Genomic DNA, 17,686 nt, shown 5'->3' on the forward strand with positions numbered 1-17,686 from the left:
GCTCGATTTGCTGCACAGAAGCTTATCCATCAATGAGTTTGAATAGACTAATTTTTACTGCATTTTGTGGTTAGCTCTCCTAGATGTAGGTTTCATATAGGCTAACCCACTAAAACTTTAAGACAGGCTTGTGTGGTAGGAAATAGCAAGACAAGTAAAATAAGTTTCTCGTTAGGCTTAGATCTTCTTCTATTTTGAATGAGCACTCCTAGAGATAGACTAGTAATTATATTCATTGAGTATGAGAATAAAAGAAAAAAACAAGAATCAAAAAGTTATTTGGTTAGTATCAAAATCTTCAAATGAAACTTAAGTACTCTTAGGTTCCTTGAGATCTTCGTACTATCGAAGTCATGTGGAGTGGAGGTAGGCTTGGTCCGCTTGGAGACAAGAGAAGAGAAGCAAGCTAAGAAACCCAAAGCCTAAATAAAAACGCCAAGAACTATCAACAATATATATATATATATATATATATATATATATCTCCATGAATTTCTCATTTTGAATTGGTCATTAACTTTATGGATTTTCTTTCAGCACAGAAAGAAAAATGTAAATAGTAGAATTGATCATCAGTGACAGTCGTCAAATATCCATTACGAACGCCCAAAATCAATCTTACCACTATGTTATTTAAGCTGCAGCCACTATATTTAAATTGTGCAAATGTAACGGAATGACACTAGAACAACGTAATGACACTAAACAATCATAACAAAAAAGGAAAATTCTTTGAACATGAACGTCTAAAAGCTAGTATTGAATAATGATAATTCCAAAGAAAAAGAATATATGCATGCTAAATAGTGTTCAACTGCTTATTGTTAACTGTCGTGTAGCTTGTGTGTACTTATCATGTCGACGACAAGTCAAAGATGTCACACACGGCACAATAATAACCAAACAGCTTAAAATCCCGAACTACAGTATACGCAAAAGTGCCAAATCAAGGCAAACCATCAATTCTGTTTTTCCTTGTAGCCTGCTCAAGCTCAACATGTTTCAAGTATTATGAAAATTTTGTTATTCATTATTTTGGGTCATTGTTCGTATATGAGACCAGGAACAAATCAAAGACAAAATAAACAAATTAAAAAAAAGAGTCTAATGGAAGTATGAGTTTGACTCGGTGTTTTTTTTGGATAATAAGTCGTACTTTTCAACATCGTCTACTCAGATAAAGCCGTCCTCTTATATATATAGGAGGAACCCACCAGTCCACCACCACAACTTTGTTCATCTTCATCTACTAATTTCATAATCATTTCATGCTTCTCATGTTACATTCTTCTCTTTTGAATATTATTATGTTAATGATCATTTGTTTGTTTTCAAACCCATCTGGCGAACATTACTTCGCTTGATGCAATTACCGTATATTATCTGATTGAGGTGATGCTTCCACGTCTTTATATTATAATAATCTCCCCCAATTTTTATTTTAAAAATCCTAACTTTCAATTTTCTCTGCTGTCTCTTCTTGAATCATCTCAAAAATTTGGGCTCTTATTACAAAAGTTGCGATCTTTCCTCTCTGGGTCGTCTCAGTTGGAGCTAGTTTAGCTAAAGTTCCGATCTTTCTTCTCCGGGTCATCGGAATTTGAGCTTTTAAAAGTCATGGGCAATTGTTTTGCCAAGAACAATGGATTGATGAAGCCGCAGCAAAATGTGCATACCAATAGATCAGTTGACGTAGGAGTGACAAACCAGGATCCGCCGTCGTATACTCCACAGGCGAGAACCACCACTCAGCAGCCGGAGAAACCAGGTTCCGGGAATAGTCAACCACCACCGTGGAGGACGGCGGCTGCAGCACCGGGACCAAGTCCCAAGACCACAAAGAGCAATTCGATTCTAGAGAACGCTTTCGAAGATGTGAAGCTGTTCTATACATTGGGTAAAGAGCTAGGTCGAGGGCAGTTTGGGGTAACGTATCTTTGCACTGAGAACTCGACGGGGAAGAAGTACGCTTGCAAATCGATCTCGAAGAAGAAGCTGGTGACGAAAGCTGATAAGGATGATATGAGGAGAGAGATTCAGATAATGCAGCATTTGAGTGGCCAGCCTAATATTGTGGAGTTTAAAGGAGCTTATGAGGATGAGAAAGCTGTGAATCTGGTTATGGAGCTTTGTGCTGGCGGTGAATTGTTTGATAGAATTATTGCTAAGGGACATTACAGTGAGAGAGCTGCTGCTTCTGTCTGTAGACAGATTGTGAATGTTGTCAAGATTTGTCATTTCATGGGTGTGTTGCATAGAGACTTGAAGCCTGAGAATTTCTTGCTTTCTAGCAAAGATGAGAAGGCTTTGATCAAGGCTACTGATTTCGGCCTGTCTGTTTTCATTGAAGAGGGTAAATTAATCATACCTTTCTTTCCTGATTTTTTGGTTTAGTGGTTGAGTTGAATTATCATCATCATCATCATCATCATCATCATCATATGGGGCTTTAGTACATTTTGATGATGTTGTGTGTGTCTAGAACATAGATGAGTCATGTATTTAAGGTTTTTGTTATATTACTTGTGTGTCTTGGTTCTGTGAATTGCATAAAGATTAGCCAACAGTTGTTTCATTTGTTGAGATAACTCTTTGGTAGAATTTGATGTTTCTTACTGTTTATCATTTGGTTGTTTCTACTTCTTCTTTACAGGAAAAGTATATAGAGATATTGTTGGCAGTGCATACTATGTTGCTCCTGAAGTCTTACGTCGTAGATACGGGAAAGAAGTTGATATCTGGAGTGCTGGAATCATATTATACATTCTACTCAGTGGTGTGCCCCCATTTTGGGCTGGTAATGCGATATTCTCTCTCTCTCTCTTTCTTGCTCTGTCTTTTTGATTTATATGTTGCTGACAGATAAACATGTTTGGTATGCAGAAACCGAGAAAGGTATATTTGATGCTATATTGGAAGGCCATATCGACTTTGAGAGCCAACCATGGCCGTCAATCTCCAACAGTGCCAAGGATTTGGTGCGTAGAATGTTGACTGCGGATCCAAAACGGCGGATTTCTGCCGCTGATGTTCTTCGTAAGTAACTCACATAACCTTTTGAAGACATTTTACAGAGCCGAAAACACAATGCGGGGTTCAGGAAGTTTCCATTATTGGTTCCTTTTTGATCCGGAGACTTGCTCTACTGTTTTTGTGCAGAGCATCCATGGCTTAGAGAAGGTGGAGAAGCATCAGACAAGCCAATTGACAGTGCTGTTCTCTCAAGGATGAAACAATTTAGAGCAATGAATAAGCTAAAGAAACTTGCTTTAAAGGTGAAGTCAAGATTTTTCAAATATACAAATGTGCAATGTGTTTCTGTGGTACAATTTGGTGGCCCTTTTTTCGTTATGCTCATGATGAGATTTTATAGGTCATAGCGGAGAATATTAACACGGAAGAAATCCAAGGATTGAAGGCAATGTTTGCGAACATAGACACAGACAACAGTGGCACAATCACATATGAAGAACTGAAAGAAGGACTAGCCAAACTGGGATCAAAACTCACAGAGGCAGAAGTGAAGCAGCTCATGGATGCTGTAAGTTGGTCAAAAACTATTTTTTCACCTATTTTGTTCATGTACTTGAAAAACTCAGATTCCCGGATTTGTGCTTAGGCTGATGTTGATGGGAATGGATCAATCGACTACATCGAGTTTATCACTGCAACAATGCATAGACACAGGCTTGAAAGTAATGAGAATCTCTACAAAGCCTTCCAGCATTTTGACAAAGACAGCAGCGGGTAAGCAACTCTGTTTTGTCTCGGTTTTTGTTGTTCTTCACGGATATATCTATAAGCAAGATGGTGACCTTTTTTTTTGGGATCATAATGTGCACACAGATACATTACAATCGATGAACTGGAAGCTGCATTGAAGGAATATGGAATGGGGGATGATGCAACAATCAAAGAGGTTCTCTCAGATGTTGACTCGGATAATGTAAGTTGAAATAATAATCTCCTCTTTTACTTTCTTTCAAGAAAAAATGACTTTGACCATAACGTTTTGCTCCTCTTGCAGGATGGTAGAATCAACTATGAAGAGTTTTGTGCGATGATGAGAAGTGGAAATCCACAACAACAACAACCGCGGCTGTTCTAGTGGACATTGCTCCTGGAAGTCTTTTTGTTTGTATCTAATCCAGAAAGTCAGGAGCTGAACTAATGTTTTGTTCAGACAAAAACCACGTAAAGAGGAAGATACTCAAAACTCTGATTGCTTGTGTTTTGTATTTTTTCACTTCTGTTTTGTCCTTTGTGTTCTCTGTGCTAAGGCTGTTGTGATATGAGAGAAAGAGAGGTTTTCATTTATAATGTTAAGATTTTGATTCTTCCTGCGTTAACACTTTACCTCAGATCCTCTACGGTCAGGAGAATGGCAGAATGCTGAAGTAATAATTCTCCATTCCATCAATGTCAAAAGACTAAATAGCGCGTAAAGCAGAGCAGTATTTATTTCCCAATATATTTCATCACATTACAGAGGCACAAGTATCTTTGGGCAAATGGCTTAGCTCGACTCCAAATTTCCCCCTTAGTGGGAGTAAAGATAGAACTAGTGAACCCAAACCGTGTAGACCTTGCACTATAAGAGAGAGTTATTCAGTTGACTAGTATTAGCTACCAATAGCATTATTCAGAGAATAAACAAAACCCAAACCAGTAAGAAAATCCAAGCCAAAACACAATACATATATGCCTAAAACAAGACACAGCGTCTTGTCCTAAATTGTCACCTTATAAGAAGATTAAAAAAAATCTTGTTTGAATGAACCAACCGTGGTTAGAGGGTGTTTTGGTTCAAGGTAAATGTACTATTAATTTTACAAATGATACAATACCATTAGAGATAATGTGATTTTCTCAAGGCTGTAATCATGTGGTAAGCGGCGGAGCTTTCTGCTTTCTTGATCTTGGATTGTTCATCTCCCTTCATGTATAATGTATTTTCTTCTGTTGGGATCTTAATCTTAGCTGAGCAAACAAATCTCTTTCCTTTTACCGAGCTTCTCTCTTCCTCAATGCTGAAAAGAGTTAAAAACACAGTAACAAAATGTTTTAAAACTATGGATTACCAAATGTGCTCAGCTTCCTGAGATTATAAGACTTTAGACGACTCAAACATCAAATCAATTTGCATGGTCTTTGTTAAGCAGCAAGTCATACTGCAAAGTGTAAGTAATATAGGAGTAAGATTAATACCTGTAGATCGGTTTAGGCCACTTTTTCTTTAAGCAAATCTCATTCAACTTCGTTTTCGCATGTTTAAACTCAATTTGTACACTATCCTCATCAATAACCATTTCAACGGGGAGTACTTCTGACAACTGGCGTAAGGCTTCCTTACCAGCGATCAGCCTTGCGATATCTTTATTCTCAGCTCTCCCAGAAGCCACAAATTTATCATCAAGATATATATCAGCAATACTGTTACTGCCATCTTTCCAGTTCTTGATGTGGATTCGCTTCTTATGTTTGTGACATAACTTAAAAAGCTTAGACACAGGTTGAGGTTGCTTCTGCAAATCATCCAGTGTTACTATTGGTTCCAAAAGACCCCTAACGATCTGCAAATCGACAATAGGCAACATTAAAATTTAAGAAACAAAGACAAGATATAAAGACAAGACACAAGAAGAAGTAGAGACAGACCACCCAGAGTCTTTGTAGATCAAAATTGACATCAACATAAACAGCTCCAGCTAGAGACTCCAAAAGGTCAGCAAGAACTTTTGGGGCCTTGACTAATCCACCATATGCCACTGAAAAGTTATCTTCTTTCCCCACCGCATCTGAGAACTCTTTAACCTACCAAATGACAACAAAAACACACACAACTTGGTGAGAATATCATCACAAGAACATTCAAACACAATCTATTTTAAGAGCTCATTCACCAATCCAAATTCTCATCAAACTCAAGATTGTTTAAAACGTTTCAGTACAAGAATCACTCTGTTCCAACTCTAAGGCTCTCAAAGTCAAAGGGTTCTTTTATAAGGGTTACCTTTTCATCTAAGGAAGGAGCATTGCGTCGGAGAAATCGATAGAGACCATGACTAAGAGCGACACGAGCGAGTTTCTCAGTACTAACATTAGCTGCTCTCAACAGAGACAACTCGTGTGGCTCAAGGCTAGGGTACGTTAAGTATAAGTAATTCGAGATGGCTAGACCAATAGCACTGTCGCCTACGAACTCAAGCCGCTCGTAAGAAGGATGGTCCGTACAAGAGGTGTGAGTAAGCGCTTCCTTGAGAAGACTCTTGTTCCTGAATCTGTAGTTGAGAATCTTCTCCACTGCTTCCATAGAGTCCATCTCCGGCGAAACAGGAACGCTTGGTGGTGGTGGTGCGGATGGGGTAAGAGCATTATTGTAGAAACGGTGGGTATCAAGAAGAGGTGGCGTAGACGATGATGATGGTGGAAGTGGATTGGATGAGCGAGTGATCGCCGGGAAATTGTACTCCGGTGAGAAAAAGTGATCCATGGGAGAGAAGAGAATCTAAAAGCGACACAACACAACAGTGATGATGATGGGATGAGTCTTCTTCTCTGTTTTTTATTCTTTTGTTTTGTATTCTTTTTTATTCATATTGACTTTTTAAGTATTTATTATAGTCTTTAGGACGACAAATTAGGAAAAGGAATAAAAATTGTTTTTTTTTTCTTGGGTACAAAATATTTAAAAGGGCAATTTTTATTTGGCTTAAACCCTAAAAACTGAGTTTTTTTTTTTTTGCTTTCTCAGTATTGGGGTCGATGAAGAGGTGTGTGCTTTGTTGATAAATCTCGAGTGTAGTAGGTGATCGAAGACCGAAGGGGAGTTTCAAAGGTTACTTTTCTACTCTGTTTGTTTCGCGACTTTTAGTTTCTGTTCGCAATTTTGGATTTTTGTATTGCGATTTGTATGACAGATTCGTGTTTTTTTTTTATTGGTTCTCTCACACCTCATAAATGGGTTCGGAGTTTTGATTGAATGGATTAGGGTTTTGGGTGTGAGTGTTGTTCTGATGTTTGGTTGAAATGTAGGTTTTTGATCATGGAGGGAGAAGAGAGTCTGTTGGATGCTATCAATGAAGAAGATGGATTTGAAAACGTGGAGGATGTTGACATGGTTGATGTGGAAGAAGGAGAGATTCTTGTGGAGCATGATTTAGATTCTGGGGAGAGACCAAATGGTGATGGTGACGGGGAAGACAAAGATAAAGGAGGGCTTTTGGGTAAGAAGGATGGACAGGATCAGCCAAACAAGAAGAAGAAGAAGAAGAAGAAAAAGAGAAAAGGCCCTGCGATTGACAAACCCATGAGTGTAGACTGGTAACTCATTCTTTTTCTTCTATGTGTCTATGTTGTTTCGTAAACTCTTGGTGGAGCTGCCTGATATTGGCTGTGGTTGAAACTTTGCTCATAGTTTGATGATTTTGTTTTTGCAGGTTTGTTAGGGATACCTGTAGACGCCTGAAGGAAAAGAAGTCTTACATGATATACACAGCTGTTGGGTGTCTTGGAATGGCTGCCTTAAGTGATCTTGTCAATGAGGTATTAATTGTATACACTACTACTACAATATGTTTTCTACGTTTTTGCAGTCGAAAGACTGTTTAATCTGTGTGCGACCAGCATGAGTGGCAATCTTGTTTAGCTATATTGTTTCCACCTGCAGTTCAAGATGTTTTCTAGTTGGAGCGTTCTTTGCTGCTTCAAATACTGTGCCTTGTGCTGAGATATAGCTGGTGAAAAGTTCATATGTTATAGGTTGTGATATTTTCTTCTTCCCGTGTGCACATCAGTGTTTTCTCTGTTTTTATTGATGTAGACAATGTGGACTACACCATGTGTGGATAGATGATGACTACTACAGTGTCATTCATCGATAAGTGAGACCAAGCGTGTCAACTATATTACAATAATCAAGAGATGACTGTCTATCTTACCAATGCTTTATGAATTGCTCTCTCTGTTTGTTTGAACTTGGTTAGGATTATATCTATTTTGTTTTGCAAGAGTCATTAACTGATGATGGCAAGAAATATGTTTTTGTCTTAGGTGGAAGCAATTGAGACCTGTGGAGGTCAAGTGACTGTTGATGGCAGTAGGAAACGGACAGGTGGTGGTGTATTGTTGAACATCATCAAAGCAAGACAGCCCGCAGCTCACAGAGAGATAATGAAAAAGACCAAGGAGTTTGAGGTTTGTTCTTGCCTATTGTCTTATTACAACATGCTAGACCATGTTTTCTTTCCTATACCTCTTGTGTCTTATACTATTCAAACTTTGCAGAAGCAATTTAGGCACCCAAACACAAGGCCGAAAAGAGATCAGGGTAGCTCCTCCGAAGGACTTGCCTCTGCAGATGAAGCTCTTATCAATGAGATGTGTGATACGCCGGTAGCTGAGCAGACTGAATCCAAACCGCAAGTAGAAAGGAAGCCTGTTCATGAGAGGATCAGAGTACCTGTTTCATATGATGACCTTTTCTCTCCTTCGGATGCTTCACAAGCACAACATTCTTCTGCTTGAGCTCATTTATTACCTGTTTGCCTTTACATTTTTTTTTTGACTAGGTAAACAATATATCTAAGCAGCTGGATTGCTTCTTGTCTTGTGGAAAGCAATGATTTTGTTGAGGAATGCATTAACCAATTTATATATACCAATTTTTTTGACTAGGTAAACAATATATCTAAGCAGCTGGATTGCTTCTTGTCTTGTGGAAAGCAATGATTTTGTTGAGGAATGCATTAACCAATTTATATATACCAATTTTTTCGTTTTTAACTATATATACCAAATTAATAACTACCAAAGTATAATATTACACAAACTTGAGCATCTACCTAGAAAGTCACTACATAACATCAAGCAAAGCTTTGCATAAAGATGTTAGTTTGTTAAATTTCTCATTACATGACGCAGCTTGATCTACACCACAATATGAAATAGTCGTCCTCGGGTTCTCTTTATGATTTTCTTGTTTGTCCATCTTCTGTGAATATCTTCTCAACTGCCATCATTGCTTGGACGAGTCATGTCTGTATAACATCACCTCTCGTACAAACTTGGTGTTCGTATGCAGCTTACACATAGAGGATCATATTCGAAGAATCCGGGTCAACTTGTAAACCTGAAATTACAGTTTGAATCAATATATGACCTGATATGAATTCCTATGGCAGTGAATAACATAAAGAGAGAGATAGAAAGAAAGCAAAAGAGATAGAGAACTGACTTGGGCAGTCCTGCTTGGCAAAAACACCTCTAAGCAATTTCGTTGACCATCAATCCTGCACAAATGTGGATTTGGTTCAAATGATAAACAGACAACGTCCTTATTTCGTTGACAACTAGGATCTTACAACAATCAACTATGTGGCAATTACAAACCTCTTGCTAATTGACCGTTGGAGATACTGGTCCTCCGATACAAGTCCTTGACCCCCATATTTTACTTCATCAGAGTTCAATATCATCTGCAGAATCCAGACAATATTCTTAACCTCTTATTAGGTGAAACGCATAAATAACCCTTCTAGTAATGATAGTGTTCTATCCATGAGTAGACGAATGCAGAAAACAACAGCAACTATATTTCATGGAATGAAACAACTGTGTCAACTGACAGACTCTTATTAACAAAATGACAGATAAAGGGTGGAATCTATACAGAGAATGAAAAACTTACGGTATATTCACCAGCTTCCTCTATGCCAACATCATACTTTTCATATGAATTTAATGGGTGGAAGTTAAAGATAAATAGGAAAGGACCCCTCGAGAATGAGATCACCTGTAGATGATGAAAAGTTGAATTGTAAGCAGGCTTATTGTCCAAACCCTTTCCTAATTGCTGCACACTTTGGCAGTCTCACTTTGCTATGGCATACACTGTTATTATCTGGCTTCATAATTCTATAAATGTGTTTGGAGAAACCCCATTACAATGCATGAATGCGATTCGTTCTATTCTTAGCAAACACTAGCACGCCAGTGACTTTCAGGAGCTTAGAGAAGCCAATTCAGTGGGTACTTTGACGATTAATTTTCTGGTTCATACTCTAAACCCAAACAATATTAAGTGGAAAAAAGAAGCAAAAGGATTCAAATACCATATTTGCATCATTCACATGGTGGATGCTGGGCAGACCTCTTGAAAGGATACCCTTGCTTTTATCCAAGTCCATTAGCTCCTACAAATAAGGAATGAGATCAGCAAAGCATTTCTTTTGATGCAAGAGGACATATGCTTGGAATATCTTCCATTCCTAACATGTAATTATATACAATATAATTCTTGCAAAGATGGGTATAGTTATTGTTTAATAAGAAATCAGGATATACAACTAGTTGCTTCTGATATAAGATAAACATTATCAGCAGTAAGTCTGTTTTAGTTCAATTTTCGAGACTTTCTCAGCATGATAACATTCATTCGCCTCCGTTATAGCCAATACAGTATTGAATTGCTATAAAAGTTAAAAGAATATTTTTTTCAGAGATGGTCACAAAATCATGGCTATGGAAGCTGTACTTTTAGGTTTAAAGACTGATACCTTGTCAAACGAAGACAAGTGATGATGCACTCCACTTTCCAGCAGGTCCCAACGGCGGTTAGCAAGTGAAAACGAGAAGTTATTGCTCTGCGTTGGAAACTCAACCCTCTGAAAAAAGGTGAAAAGGATTAAATGTCAGAAACATGAAGATGATGTCATTGGAACAGTGAGAATTAGGAGAGTTACCTCAGGATGTCCAAATTCATTTCCCATGAAATTGAGGTAAGCACGGCCACCAATTGTAAAAGTAATCAGTCTAATCATCTGGTTCAAGCAATGACAAGAAACGAAGCTTTCAGAAAATAAGTGAGACAAAAGCATGAATAAGCACCTCACGGAGAGGACACAAATACAAAATGAAGCTTGATGCAGCTCACAGGATGTAGAAATAAGAAAATCATCCTCTCCTTGGCTAAACATTTTAGAAAACAAGAGTGGATTTACAACTGCGTAAATGACAATAGAAGGATGTACTTGCACTATTTGATTCACCACCTAGTATTCTAAAATATAAAAGACACATTTGATGGGACTAAAGCAACAGCTAGCTACACAGAGAATTAAGAGTGGAATACTCAAAGTTGAGAAGCGTACTCTACAGCTGGAAGTTGGGTACAACACAGGGACCTCTTACATTTTGTACATAAGTGAACTTAGCTGTAGTTCAACAGTAAAATATATAATAAAACCAGAGAAGTTAGGAAGTAAAGGGAAGGGAGGTAGAGGGCATAGAGACAACGGTATAGTTTAATGAAAACAGAGGGCAGTTATTCGACAATATTCCGGACTTCATCTTTTTAACTTATGAATGCACAATTCAGAATAACATTCAATCTCATTCTACAGTTGTGTTCGCATCATGATGTAGGTATGCTAAGTTATGGAAGGAGTGTTTACAGGAGTAACAAAGGGGTACCTTATGTAATGAAACTCCCCTGTCTAGCAATTGTCTTCCTCCAGGAGAATCATTATCGACGCCACCAAACAAAATTTCAGCAAATGAACGCCCTCCTGATATGGACTAGTGGAAAAGTAGAATAAACAGCAATGTCAATGCAACCTAAAAGTATAGTTGTGTAGTAGATATGAAAAAGCTTTAGACGTCTAAAGTTACAAAGTAAATACTTGGTTGTGGCTTTCGGCATAGCTGAGCATCTTGTCGGCATACTCTTTGTTAGCTACCAATGTACTGACAATCTGCAGAACTGGCTAGAAATCAGAGAATAGGACAAAAGTATTGTTCTGTCATATATAACAATGGATACTTAAAAAGCTATAACCTTGCTCATGCTCCATTCATTATCCGGTACACTGTCAAGGAGAGAAACCCACATTTCTGACGCAGAAAGATTCACATAATAATCAAATCCAAGTCCACCTTGAGAAACTGGCTCACACAACCCAGGGTAATATGTTGCCTAAAAGCAAAAGGAAACTATATTAAGTTCCATAAGTGGGTAGATAGTAAAACCCAAAGATGCAGATTATCAACAGAATTTTGAGAAAAATTGAGAAAGTTTATAAGAATCTCAACCGTTCTACCCACAGATACATCTGGCATTCATAAAAGATAATTCATTGAAAGCTTTTTTTTCCTGCGTATGATCAATTTAAATTGGCTTACACAAGCTATTCGACATTATGGTTAATGTCATGTGCTGTACATGAGAAGTCACATATATACATGTTACATGTTACTCTCTCACACCCCTTTTTATCTATATACATCATATTTGAAAAAAAGCATGAATTTTTTTCACTAACTGGTAGTACAGTACTAATTCTACTAACCAACACTTGCAAGACTAAAAACTAGAGATAATTTATTTTGTCCATAAAGATAGTTCAGACACTTAGTGATGTTCACTGATGAAAGTCGTGTTAGTAGCTAGCAGTCTAGCACCATCAATACTTCCACTTAAGACAAAGCAATTCAAGAAGGATAAAAAATTATTCAATAGCTTTACCCAAAAGGATGACAGCAGAAAAAAAGAAAAAGGAATGATATATAGCTTACATCCTCAGCAATTGTTATTATATTTGGATGTAGATCGTGCAGAATTTCATTGGCCAAAATGAGGTACATCAAAGCATCTCGGTCAACATACTGATTGCAATAGCTGCACAGTACATACATCAACTATTTCACCCACTGTCACCAAAATCCAAATTACACAAAAGTGTAGCATCTAAAGAATGTAGATGTCTTACTCGTCCAAATCGTTGTTAAAAGACGCAAAACCATTGTGCGTGTAAATCATTGAGGCAAGCGAGTGAAATTGGTAACCATCGACTTGATACTCTGTAATCCACCTACAAAAGCCAATTGCAACAGCATCAGATCCCTAAACCAAAAAAGTGCAAGATACTTTCCTTCTAGACCAAAAGGGTGAGTACAACTAATACAGTTTGAATAAACCACATAACAATGTAGATGTCTTTACCAGTTCAAATTTGATATGAGAAAATGAAGAACATCCAAATCACCATATTTGAACATACGGGTGCCCCAGTGTTTGTGATGCCCTCTTTTACCTATGTCCACGATGAAAAATGGAACATTGTGTTTTTAGAAACGCTCATATTCAACTATGTCGGGCATGTTTGATCTCATATATAGATTTATAAAGGATTATGAACGACATTAGTTGTAACACGATTATGCTGCATGCTTTCCAGTTACATAGCAATGACTCAAAAAGTAAATTACTATTGTGGAAAATTACCATAATGAAAATAGCAATCATTTGAACCATCAAAGAGCGAAAGCCCAACCATCTGATCAGCTGCTGCATAAGAATGCACGATGTCCAAAAAGACAAGAAGTCCTAGGCCTGTATATCGATTAGATTATGTTTACCATGTGCTTCATCAACTACATTTTTGAATCAAAGGTTATACAACATCAGAAAGAGAAGAGAGACGAGAAATACTTACCATGTGCTTCATCAATTAAACGTTTGAAATCATCTGGCGTGCCATATCGGCTGCTGACGGCAAAGAAATTAGTAACCTGAAATGGTGATAGATACCAATTATGGCGAATGAGGAGAAAGATATATACTTTACATAATTTCATTCATTCGGTTCAAAGATATTAGAGAAGTAACTAGTAGTTTCCTTAATAGTTTGTAAGAAATTTCATCAAGAAAGCTAATGTACTAGGAATTCTGGTTATCATTCTAAATGAGATACACATTGCCCCCTAAGCAACAATTGTTTCTTTCCTTCATTTCTATCAAGTTTTTCTCTTCTTTTCCCATATTTTTAATTGTTTCTCTCTATTCTATCAGTATTGTCCATTTTTTACCAGTCATTAGGCAACGACCTTCAAAAACTTTTATGCACAGTGAACAACGAAGCCAAAGATGATATAAACATAAGAAGCTAGAGGTGTGGATAACTATGTATAAGAAGGATAGAATCAGATTGATAAATTAAGGTTAAAGTGTGAGAAGTTAAGCTTACTGACCCTATAACCAACAGTAAAATAATCTTTGTGCTCTGGGATACCAATCAACTGAATTGCATTGTATCCAGCTCTTTTCACATGAGGAAGGACCTGATGTTTGATAAACCAAAAAAAATAAAGATGCGTGCATAATAAGATTGCAAGTAAGAATACACTGAATGCATAAGGAGTACCTTCTTAGTAAATTCTTCGAAAGATGAAATTTTTGGCTCAGACCCACTGATCCCAACATGACATTCGTATATGCGCAAGGACTTTGGAACCTCTGGCTTGGAGTTCTTCCACTTGTATGCAGATTCAGGAGGAGGTTCCCAATGAATTGCGTAAGCTTGCTTTCCTTCATCCTCTATTTTAGAGAAAAGTGTAATATATTGAAGAAGAAAACCATGAACCAAATAAAAAATACATTTTCATGGAGATACAAACGTAATACATAAAAAGAAACGTTTTTTAAGAAGAATTGCTGCATATAAACATCACGCATACTAGAAAAGCTTCACAACTTCTCTGAAGATTGTTGTTCTGTAAGACTGTTAACCTAGTTCTCTTACAAAGTATCTAGTAACTCTGGACATGGAAAGCAGAGAGTACCAAAATAAAATAAAAAAGGACTCTTTCCATTCTGTTCCTTTCATGCAAATATGTTTAAGCATGTGACATCAGATAAAAGGAAAACTGAATGCTTGCTTCCTTCTGTCTATGACTGCTACGCAACTTGTTATATTTATAATACTACTCCTAACCAAAGAAATACCAGATGCTATCATACCTGGTTGCACATATGTAGCCCAAGCAGGGACCCTTTCAAGCGGTCCATCAGGAGTATTGAAATACAATCTATACTTGCTTCCATGCGGAATAGCTGGAATGTACTTTTTCAACCATGCCTTTCTTCCTTTCCGTGTCTCTAACCAATATGGAATTGGAGGTTCTTTCTCATAAAATTTCTTTGTCCATTCTGGAGATGTCATGACATTAAAGATATCATATGGCTTTCCTTGACCTTTATCAATGATGTCGCATGGAGGCAGATTACTTGGTGGATCATTTTTATGCTCCTCTTGATACTGTTTATATCTCGTTTCTGCATCTGGTATATCTCCTAGCTCTTCTAATGTTTGTGGACCGTTCGGACCAAACAGCTGCTCGTATAGTTTGGCAGGAACTTCATAGCGGTTTTTAATAAACCGGTCCTCGCCAGGTTCCCAATACTCATCATTAGCCTTCTGGAAGATTTCTTCAGCTGATACACCACTATCACCCTTATCATAGTCATCCACATAGTTATACTGCTGAAAGTATAGTTCGTCTTGTTCTTCACCCTCTCTTAACTTATCTTCACGAATGATGAACCAATACCCAAAATCATCATGGCCAAATAGGCCCTCTCTGGCGGAATTTTCTGTAGGGGACCATCCGTTGAAATCTCCGATTATAGCACCATAACGAGCACCTGGGTTTACGGTTAGTTAGTATCCTCATGCAAAATCACTGGCGGGAAAAAAAGCTTCCCAACAGGCGCAACTTATTAAAGCAAGATTCAGTACATCATTCTTTCTGTTGATCAGTTCTGACTCCTAACGAAGCATTTTCAAATGGAAGTAAAGAAACAGACTAATGAAATTCTAAGATTTGAGAATGAGACAGAACCTGGACCCCAGTCCATAAAGTCAACCCGGTGTTCCATATGTCGATGCATCCCCAGTAATTCAAATCTACAGGGAAAAGAAGGCAATTCATTAAACAAAACATTGTGAACATCAGTCACTGTCTGGCAAAAAACTAATTTTCTTGCAGAGCACAAACAATGAAACTTCAGGGACTTGCTAGTTAATAAAGAAGTGTGAAATGTATCTAGGATTATTAAACTCTTCTGGTGAAAGAAACTGGGACAAAGAGGATACATACCCTGAAGCAAGATCTCTGAAATCAAAGTGGCGTTTGAGAATCTCATCTTTAAGGTCTTTCAAAGCTTTATGCCTACAGGTTTAACAAACATACAAACTTTATATACACAACTGTAATCAAAACTAATCAAAATTGAGCCTTTAATTGTTCCCTAAAATCAAATGCACAAGTTAAAACTCTTTGTTCTGATAAAAAAAAAAAAAAAACCTTTAATCTACCTTTCTCGGAGAAATTGAGCAAAGATTCTGTCAGCGATTCCGAGTTTATTGAGAAACCCAACCGGGTCAACTCCAGCCTCGGCGTCGCTAGTGCTCTGACTCTTCTTTTTCTGCTTCTGCTGGCGTTGCCTCTCGGCGGCGAAGCAAGTGATTTTCACCTTTATTTTCCTGGGGAAATTGACCCCTGAGATTCCCAGCCGCCTTGTATCGGAAACGAAGAGGTTGTTCGGGTGGAAACAAAACCTGGTTTGATTAGAGAGGGACACCATTTTTGTTGGTGTCACAGAGAGAAACGAAGAAGATTTGTTCATACAATGATACAGACTCGCTCACTCTCTCACACTCAGGGTTTTAAGATAAGAGAGGTTTTTGAGTCGACGACGAGTTCACTCGGTCTTTGTGTATTTTTCTCAATTTGAAATTGAACCAAACCGGGTGTAATTAAACCCGGATCAATCTCGAACCGATTGATTAGAAAGTAATGGTACACATGGATTTATGATCTTGACCACTTTTATTTTTTTAAATTAAAGTAACACGAGTGTGACTTTTTTTTTTATAATGTATTAATTAATATTCACATATTTTACAGTTTTTTAGATGCTAAATTTGGCTTTTTAATTAAGCTCCAGTTTTGCTCTTCGTCTTAACAGCAATCTCCAAGTTTCTTCTTGTGATTTGAAGCTCTCTTGTGTAATAATGCATTCTGTCTATAACCATTGCCAAGAACAAGATTGTCCCTTTTTCACAAACATACAAAAGAAAAAAGATAAATCAAGAATCGTTAGATATCAATCACACAAGAAAATGGAATGACATATGGTTATCTTTTTGGACAAAACATATGGTGTTTCTTATGTTAATATTTTTACCCATGAGGAAAGCTTCGAGGAGGCGATTTGCAAACATGACTTGATCGGTCGAGTTTGCTACACCACCAGATTCGGAGACCCTTGTGTTGATTTGAATCGTGCTGTACATAACCGAGCCAAACAATACAAGCATAGTGGCTGCGACCGTTTTCGCGACCAGTGGTCCCCGACCTTGCTTTGATATGTCTAGCAATTTTACTACCACTCTTCTCGCTGGTGTCCCGAACCCGAGTGTTAAAATCAGGACGGTTTCGATTGATACGATTGTGAATAGAAGCTGAAACATTTCTACGAACATGTTTTGTTAGTACATGGAGAAGTTTAGAATGGAACAAATACAAAATTAATGGGTTTAAGTTGTTATAGAAAACGTGTTGATGTGTAGGAAGAATAACAAGTTGCTTGATCCAAATGGTAACTGATTAAGTATTTGGAATGGAATACTCGTATACTTTGTGTGCTCTCAGGATTTCAAGGAACGGATGATTTTGCTCTCTTTCTCTCTCTCTCTCTTTCTTTTTTTTTTTTTTTTTTTGTTTTATCATTATGATCACTAGTTCGTTTTCCTAAAGGAACAAAAAAATAATATTAATTTTGTGACATTTTATAACAGGATAACAACCGAAACAAAATATGTGAAACTCTACAGTTCTTGAATTT

General features: G+C 37.4%; 5 protein-coding genes across 9 annotated transcripts; 2 read left to right on the top strand and 3 right to left on the bottom strand.

Moving 5' to 3' along the window:
• The first annotated feature begins 928 nt into the window (after positions 1-928).
• On the top strand, positions 929-4,349 carry LOC104765917 (calcium-dependent protein kinase 9). Of its 2 annotated transcripts, XM_087502506.1 has the most exons (9): positions 929-1,392; positions 1,519-2,353; positions 2,654-2,797; positions 2,884-3,036; positions 3,160-3,275; positions 3,374-3,541; positions 3,620-3,747; positions 3,847-3,946; positions 4,028-4,349. In XM_087502506.1, the coding sequence occupies exons 2-9, from the start codon at positions 1,618-1,620 to the stop codon at positions 4,106-4,108; spliced, it is 1,626 nt and encodes a 541-aa protein (XP_087358632.1). In that variant the 5' UTR covers positions 929-1,392; positions 1,519-1,617; the 3' UTR covers positions 4,109-4,349. The 2 variants fall into 2 exon arrangements, with proteins under 2 accessions (XP_087358632.1, XP_087358631.1); XM_087502505.1 differs by having other exon boundaries at positions 941-2,353.
• A 255-nt stretch (positions 4,350-4,604) lies between these two features.
• On the bottom strand, positions 4,605-6,546 carry LOC104765918 (ribonuclease 3-like protein 2). The gene is made up of 4 exons (XM_010489714.2): positions 6,014-6,546; positions 5,659-5,814; positions 5,209-5,573; positions 4,605-5,030 (listed from the first exon to the last, which is right to left on the bottom strand). The coding sequence occupies exons 1-4, from the start codon at positions 6,491-6,493 to the stop codon at positions 4,850-4,852; spliced, it is 1,182 nt and encodes a 393-aa protein (XP_010488016.2). The 5' UTR covers positions 6,494-6,546; the 3' UTR covers positions 4,605-4,849.
• Positions 6,547-6,567: 21 nt separating this feature from the next.
• LOC104765921 (uncharacterized) lies at positions 6,568-8,784 on the top strand. 4 transcript variants are annotated; one of them, XR_015591342.1, is made up of 7 exons: positions 6,568-6,838; positions 7,036-7,323; positions 7,440-7,545; positions 7,670-7,761; positions 8,053-8,196; positions 8,287-8,570; positions 8,677-8,784. XR_015591342.1 is itself a non-coding variant. In XM_087502507.1 (6 exons), the coding sequence occupies exons 2-5, from the start codon at positions 7,046-7,048 to the stop codon at positions 8,524-8,526; spliced, it is 768 nt and encodes a 255-aa protein (XP_087358633.1). In that variant the 5' UTR covers positions 6,568-6,838; positions 7,036-7,045; the 3' UTR covers positions 8,527-8,570; positions 8,677-8,784. The 4 variants fall into 4 exon arrangements, 2 of the variants coding, with proteins under 2 accessions (XP_087358633.1, XP_010488017.2); XR_015591341.1 differs by having other exon boundaries at positions 8,287-8,784; XM_087502507.1 differs by lacking the exon at positions 7,670-7,761.
• A 188-nt stretch (positions 8,785-8,972) lies between these two features.
• On the bottom strand, positions 8,973-16,542 carry LOC104765922 (1,4-alpha-glucan-branching enzyme 3, chloroplastic/amyloplastic). Its single transcript, XM_087502504.1, has 21 exons — positions 16,155-16,542; positions 15,937-16,008; positions 15,679-15,743; positions 14,798-15,481; positions 14,202-14,374; positions 14,029-14,118; positions 13,494-13,569; positions 13,283-13,390; positions 13,001-13,091; positions 12,768-12,869; positions 12,574-12,676; positions 11,837-11,974; positions 11,682-11,753; positions 11,473-11,577; positions 10,743-10,820; positions 10,557-10,664; positions 10,113-10,193; positions 9,689-9,793; positions 9,391-9,476; positions 9,236-9,290; positions 8,973-9,130 (listed from the first exon to the last, which is right to left on the bottom strand). Exons 1-21 carry the CDS (start codon positions 16,463-16,465, stop codon positions 9,098-9,100), a joined length of 2,736 nt encoding a protein of 911 aa, XP_087358630.1. The 5' UTR covers positions 16,466-16,542; the 3' UTR covers positions 8,973-9,097.
• Positions 16,543-16,649: 107 nt separating this feature from the next.
• LOC104765923 (uncharacterized) lies at positions 16,650-17,340 on the bottom strand. Its single transcript, XM_010489717.3, has 2 exons — positions 17,027-17,340; positions 16,650-16,894 (listed from the first exon to the last, which is right to left on the bottom strand). Exons 1-2 carry the CDS (start codon positions 17,322-17,324, stop codon positions 16,776-16,778), a joined length of 417 nt encoding a protein of 138 aa, XP_010488019.1. The 5' UTR covers positions 17,325-17,340; the 3' UTR covers positions 16,650-16,775.
• Between the last annotated feature and the right edge of the window lie 346 nt (positions 17,341-17,686).

This window comes from Camelina sativa, chromosome 19 (assembly GCF_030686135.1).
Source record: "Camelina sativa cultivar CO46 ecotype springtype chromosome 19, ASM3068613v1".
Taxonomy (NCBI): domain Eukaryota; kingdom Viridiplantae; phylum Streptophyta; class Magnoliopsida; order Brassicales; family Brassicaceae; genus Camelina; species Camelina sativa.